We start from the raw sequence: 6,245 nt of genomic DNA, 5'->3' as shown, positions 1-6,245 counted from the left end.
TTGTGAAAAGGAGGAAGAAGCATAGGTTTCAGTATGTGTGGGTTAGAAAGGTAACTAAGTGAAGTAAAAAGTATACTTAAGTTGTTGAGAGACAAATGCGCACGTTAAAGTCTTTTAAAATTGAAAACTTCCTTTTTTTTTTTCTTTTTCTGGTCTAAAAGGAAAAGAAATGAAAATAAAAAAGAATAAGTCCTTAAACTTAAATTTACTTTATTTTTGTGTATCTTTTTTCTTGCTAGCTTTCTCACCCTAGTAGTCTAACCCCACGTCCACAAAAGAAACACAATCTCTCTCTCTCTCTCTCTCTTTCTCTCTTTTGCTATTAGCCCCTCAAGTGTCATTTTCTCTCATATACTTCACACGAAAGAAACAACCATTCACTTCTCATACCTTGTCATTTCTTCCTCTTTCTCTCTCTTTCTCTCTCTTTCTTTCTTCCTTTCTTTTCAATCTCAAAACTCTGCAACTACTCCTCCTAGCTCTAAATATTTGATTAAATCCCATATCAACCTCTTCCATACCTCAGAAATCATCAATCCTTTTACTTAGATCACATCAAACATTCCTTTTCTTGAGGATAGTAAGTGAAAAGGAGAGAGGACGGTGGGTGTAAACGATAGCTTGAAGGGATTTTGAGATGGAGTTGTTCCCAGCTCAACCAGATTTGTCTCTACAAATCAGTCCACCAAACGCTAAATCTGCTTCAACATGGAGAAGAAGTACTACTGAAGAAGAGATAGATTTGGGGTTTTGGAAGAGAACTTTGGACTCGAGGAACTCCATGTCTTCAATGGCTAAGCCAGATAGTTGTTTTGAACTTTCTTTATCGAACCCAAGGATTTCTGAGTCCAACTCAAACCAGTTTCACATCCTTCAAAACAATAACAATTGTAATGGTAATCTTTTTCACTCTTTCCACCAAAACCATTACCCCACTCTCCACCAAAACCAACTTCATAACCCAGTTCTTTATCATCACCACCATCTTCATCATCGTCAACATCATCAACAACAACAACAACAAGGGCTCAGCCAGGAGCTTGGTTTCTTGAGACCCATAAGGGGAATTCCTGTCTACCAAAATCATCCTGCTGCTTCTCCTCCTTTCCCATTTCCTCAACAACCTTTGGATTCTTCTTTAGCTACTTCTCCTTCTTCTTTGGCTACTCATAACACTAATACCTCAAGTTTGAGTTCCTTTCAGTCTCAAGGGCTCATGAGATCGAGATTTATGCCGAGGTTTCCAGCCAAACGCAGCATGAGAGCACCAAGGATGCGGTGGACTACCACACTTCATGCCCGCTTTGTTCATGCTGTTGAGTTATTGGGTGGCCATGACAGTATGATTCATTTTCTTTCCTTCTTTCTTCCTTTTTTTTCTCCTTTACTTTCTTTTCTTTTATCTCCTTTTCTTATCTTTTCCCTCGTATTATCTTTCACATATATTACTTCTCTTCCATCTCTTAAACAAAAAGATAAAATTGTTCTCATATTCTTCTTTCTATTTCTTCTTTAATGTTTTCAGGAGCTACTCCAAAATCAGTCCTTGAGCTAATGGATGTCAAAGATCTTACCTTGGCTCATGTGAAATCTCACTTACAGGTAATAATCAAACCCCTCATTCTCTGTTTATCTACTTAATCTCCTTTTAAGGGTTCCCTTTACATGTTAATTGAAGATACATATTTTACAAATTTTCCACTCTTTAAATTTATCTCTCCTTCAAGTGTTATAGTCCTTTATGCAGCACTAATGGAGGTTATTGATTGCTCAATTTGTATCTTAAGAGCCTACATTACTGGAAGGTGTAAATTGCATAAAGATTACAAATTCCAATGTTTCCCTGCAGAGGCTCTCTCAAATCCTTAGCACTTCTTTTTCTACTAGATCTGATGGTCCTGCAAGCAAATAAACAGCTTTTTGCTTGGAAGAATGAACCACCTCAAATAAGAGAAAAAGAAAACATAAATTTAATAACAAGAGAGATAAAAGAGAGAGTGAACCATCGATTTCAGGAAACAAATAAGACAAACCCAAAAAATTCAAATTAAGTCATAACCACAGCGAGCAGGTTTACGCTCAGTCAGTCCCGTTTTCCTTTTAAAACGTTTTCTCCTTCACTGGAGATAAGGAAGAAAATAATCACAAAGTACAGAAAGCTATCATTTCTCAATGATGTATTTTTCAGATGGGTTTGTTTAACCCATCTTTCTTTTACCATGGTTAACCACTTTCACCTCTAGCTCTTTATGCACATATCTATATGAGCATAAAAACTTCCGTGTCTAGTTTTGTATTCATCTTCCAGCTTTTTTACTGTTTGTACTTCCACTGTGTGGACTATATCAGACCATGTCCAGTGGTTTAAAAAACAGTGTTTTGGGTCTTGTTTTGTTCTATATTAGTGTTCTCTTTCTTATTTAAATTCACTATTTATTATGTCTGATATAGTTTTTTTAATTTTTTGGTGCAGATGTATCGAACTGTGAAGACCACCGATAGGACAGCAGCTACTTCAGGTTTCGCCTGTGGTGTTTATATATATTTATATCTGATTTATGATAACATTACTAGGATTTATGTTCTATAAAAGGGGCTTTTAATGTTGTTTATGCAGGACAATCGGATGCCTTTGAAAATGGATCATCCGGTGATACTTCTGAAGATTTGATGTTTGATATTCATCACTCGAGGAGGCTCGAGTTATCTATGCAAAACGTGCATCAAGAGAAGGAATACCACGGCCTCTGGAGCAATTCTTCAAGGTGAAATTTCTATGCTCTCTCTATCTTTTGTGCTTCAGTTCATTGGCAATTTGCTAGGAAATAGAAACCCATAAATAAAAAAACTACGAAAACCCATTTTCAAATCACACTTATTTCCCTTAAAGGAGGTCAAACAAGTTTACTAGTCTTTTACATTGTGTTTGATCGTTTGATATTTTAAACAATATAGTCTACGTGCAGTAGTCAGACAAGAACATTTATAGTGTTGATGATTATAACAGTTGACGTTACATCTTCTTCGTTCTCCTCTTGTCCTTGAACTTCGTTCCTTAAAGATATATACGTTTGATAAGAACGTTCGCCTGAAATATGGCATGTGTTTGCTTAATAAATCTAAATTCAGGAGAACATTTTATCTTAGAGATATATATATTTGAATAAGAGTCTCTTCTCTTGGTCTTTTCTCTGTTCTCTCTCCCACCACACTCTTGCACTCAAAAACAAACACAGTTTCATGCAATAAACCACAAAAAGAGAAAGAATGATTTCTCTGGTTCGTTCTGTCTGTCCAACCGTGAACACTGAGCCCTCCATGATGGGTTAATTATATATACACATCTTCTTCTACTAGTGGGTGAAAAGGAAAGTAAAAGAAACCACCAACTCTCTCCTACCATTCCGAGACAAGGGAATCCTTATTTGACAAATCCACCTAAAAAATGAAGATATCTCTTTCCTCTGGATTTGGTGGGCTCAGATTTTAGGGTTAGTAAATGGGTCCTACAATTTAGAAACCTTAGTTTCAAAGTTAGCTATATAAACCCTTTGATGGATGGACCCGTTAGTGGGAAATCTCGATATTAAAGCTATGATCCTTGAAACTTCCCTGCAGTTTGTTGTTATGGGATAATGGGCAATCACATGGGGTGGCTTCAACTTTTTTCAATCAGCATAATACGTAAAGTGATGAGGAACTGTAAACAAGACAGTAAAAAGATAGCTTTTCTTTTATTTTTTTCTTCCTTGTTCTCTTCTGCAGGCTTCCACTGATTGAAAATATTCCCTCATTGTGTTATTTTGTAGCAGGGAAGCTTGGCTGCATGGGAAGCAAAAGGATTCTAATGGAAACCTTCCTTCTCTTGAGGTACTACTCATTTCAAACTTTGAGTTTCATAAAAGTGGAAGAACATATTATTGATAGTCAAAGAGTAAAAGGTTAAAGGGACAAATTCTAAGATATTAAAGTGCCTTAATTTCCTGAAATTGGGAACTTTATTGTCCCCTTCATAATTAATCTCATTTGCCCTATTCACTCAAAACCTAATCCAATTGACTTGTGAAGGCCAGCTTTTGATGCTTTATTTGATAAATTCTGAAGATAATGAGAGATAAAAGTAAGGTTAAATAAAAAATATAGTTTAATGGCATAAGAATAATGCAATACTTGTGAACAATAAGGAAGTTGAAGAATTAGTAGTATAGGGAGTAGCAAAGCAAACTAGAGAGAAACTTTTGCAGGCTTTTTTCTTTCTTTCTTTAGTTTCTTTCAGATATATTGTACTCTAGCTTTGTTTCTTTTTCCTTGATAAATATTCTATCACTCTCTTAGTCAAAACGTCCTTTGATTCCCGTCTTCATATAATTAATTAATTAATTATTTGTTTTCTGGGTTGGGAAGGATATGGATCCAAAGAACTTGAGCTACGAAGGAATATCAGATGTAAGCTCACCAAATCTTTCAGGGGCAAGCCCCAAGAAGCCTAATCTGGAGTTTACTTTGGGAAGGCCACATTGAAAACTTCTCCCAAACTACTCGTTTTGAAATGATTAAAATCTCTCTCAAGGGAGCTGGTAAGGAGAATCAGGTACCCGCTGAGAAAATTAGAGAGAAAAAGGAAAGCTTTTAAAAGAAAAAGAAAAGAAAAAGAGAGGAAAAGAACGACAGAAAGCAACAAAAGGAAGAGGGTGAGAAAAAGCCAATGTCCTTATTTCTATCTAGCTAGCAATCAAGCTGTGAGATCCAAATCAAATATTTTATTCCTACGTAAATATGAAATCTAATTGATTTTTGTATGTTTTGCACTCAAGAGAGAGACAACTTTAGATAGAGAGTGACAACCCTTTAACTATCTTTATAAGTATCAAAAGATCCTTGGTAATTGTATTGGAGAGAGCACTTTACATTTTACCAATTATATTTTATATACTTTCCAACCATTAAGGGATTATATATCTCTTTCTTTCTACTGCCTTATTATTAATGCTTTGCACTTTATCAACAAAAACAATGGAAACCGTAGTCTGGATGGCAAAAAAGGAGTCTACATGTACAAAAGAACATAGTTTCTAGTCTTCTGTTAACTTATCTGATTTAATAATTATGAATCTGATCACTAAATCTAAGGTTTGATTATCTTGATGTAGTTGGTTCTATCCAAAAAAGTGGTTTGATTCTAATGATCCTTATTAGAAAAGAAATGGGAATCAAAAGTTGAAATCTTTTATGCCCTTTACATAATAACCCAATGTTCAATCTCAATTACTGTGTTAATTAAGTGGGTAGTTTATAACCACTGAAATTTTCTTGATAATGGCAGAGGCAGTAACCCCACTAAATAATTCCATGGATGAGCAGAAAATTCTGACAGAATGAATGATAAAAGGGAAGGAAAAGTCTAGAGAATAAAACGGGAGGGCATGCAAGATTACAAAGTGTTGGAATAGTGAGATTCCTACTAAAATTTTGTTTTCTAGTCAAATGTTTCTCTTCCTACAAGTACACGATTTTATGTCATCGGCATATATTTGGCCTACTAATGATCGAACATTTAGCAAGTCTCTTGTGCTAATTTAGCCTTACAATTAGTTAGGATTTGATTCCAATGGGGCAATGTATACGTTTTTTAGTCATCAATCACATGCTGCGCCATCCGCTCTGCAGCGTAATTCATGAACAATCACAAGAAAATTTGATGTAATGTTTCTTGCAAGTTGTTCAATATGTACAGAATTTGGCTTAAAACTCTGTACCGGATGAAGAGTCAAATTAACTTTAACCAGTTTCTCCTTTGAAATTTCACACTGTGTTCTTGTTAGATAGCATTATTAACACTAAAAACAAGAAAATAAATTAATGATTTTACATCGAACATGATAATTTTTTGTCCAATTGGCATCACAAACTTATTTCTCATAGAATTTCGTATCATCCGGACAAGTCATCTTTTTTCTCAACAATGTTTTTGTCATGTGATCCCATAGCATTGATAGATAAGAACAAATACTGATAACTATTTGACGGAGTATTATAATGGAAAAATCCATAAGCCATCTCTAGCAATGAATCAATGATTCAAAGTGTTTTTTCTTGCTTATTCTTGATAGGATCCATTTGGAAAGTGATCATGTCTTTGTCATTTGATCCAATGTATTGATAGATAAAAACAAATTTGATAAAAACTGATAAGTATCGGTTAGAGTATTAACAGAACAGAAAAATTCATTAGATTATAAACAATT

At 34.8% G+C, this 6,245-nt stretch overlaps 1 protein-coding gene across 3 annotated transcripts; it reads left to right on the top strand.

Annotated features, from left to right (window-relative positions):
* The first annotated feature begins 321 nt into the window (after positions 1-321).
* On the top strand, positions 322-4,958 carry LOC123196258 (probable transcription factor KAN2). 3 transcript variants are annotated; one of them, XM_044610210.1, is made up of 6 exons: positions 327-1,340; positions 1,526-1,602; positions 2,474-2,519; positions 2,618-2,765; positions 3,813-3,870; positions 4,405-4,958. In XM_044610210.1, the coding sequence occupies exons 1-6, from the start codon at positions 638-640 to the stop codon at positions 4,519-4,521; spliced, it is 1,149 nt and encodes a 382-aa protein (XP_044466145.1). In that variant the 5' UTR covers positions 327-637; the 3' UTR covers positions 4,522-4,958. The 3 variants fall into 3 exon arrangements, with proteins under 3 accessions (XP_044466146.1, XP_044466145.1, XP_044466144.1); XM_044610209.1 differs by having other exon boundaries at positions 3,810-3,870; XM_044610211.1 differs by lacking the exons at positions 3,813-3,870; positions 4,405-4,958 and adding an exon at positions 3,619-3,788 and having other exon boundaries at positions 322-1,340.
* Positions 4,959-6,245: the final 1,287 nt, after the last annotated feature.

Source organism: Mangifera indica, chromosome 14, assembly GCF_011075055.1.
Source record: "Mangifera indica cultivar Alphonso chromosome 14, CATAS_Mindica_2.1, whole genome shotgun sequence".
NCBI lineage: Eukaryota > Viridiplantae > Streptophyta > Magnoliopsida > Sapindales > Anacardiaceae > Mangifera > Mangifera indica.
This window is presented reverse-complemented; position numbering and strand designations above follow the sequence as displayed.

Coding starts and splice junctions, on each gene's coding strand:
- LOC123196258 (XM_044610209.1), top strand. CDS start 638: ATGGAGTTGTTCCCAGCTCAACCAGATTTGTCTCTACAAATCAGTCCA. Junction 2,520..2,617: donor TAGGACAGCAGCTACTTCAG/GTTTCGCCTGTG, acceptor TTGTTTATGCAG/GACAATCGGATGCCTTTGAA. Junction 3,871..4,404: donor GAAACCTTCCTTCTCTTGAG/GTACTACTCATT, acceptor TGGGTTGGGAAG/GATATGGATCCAAAGAACTT.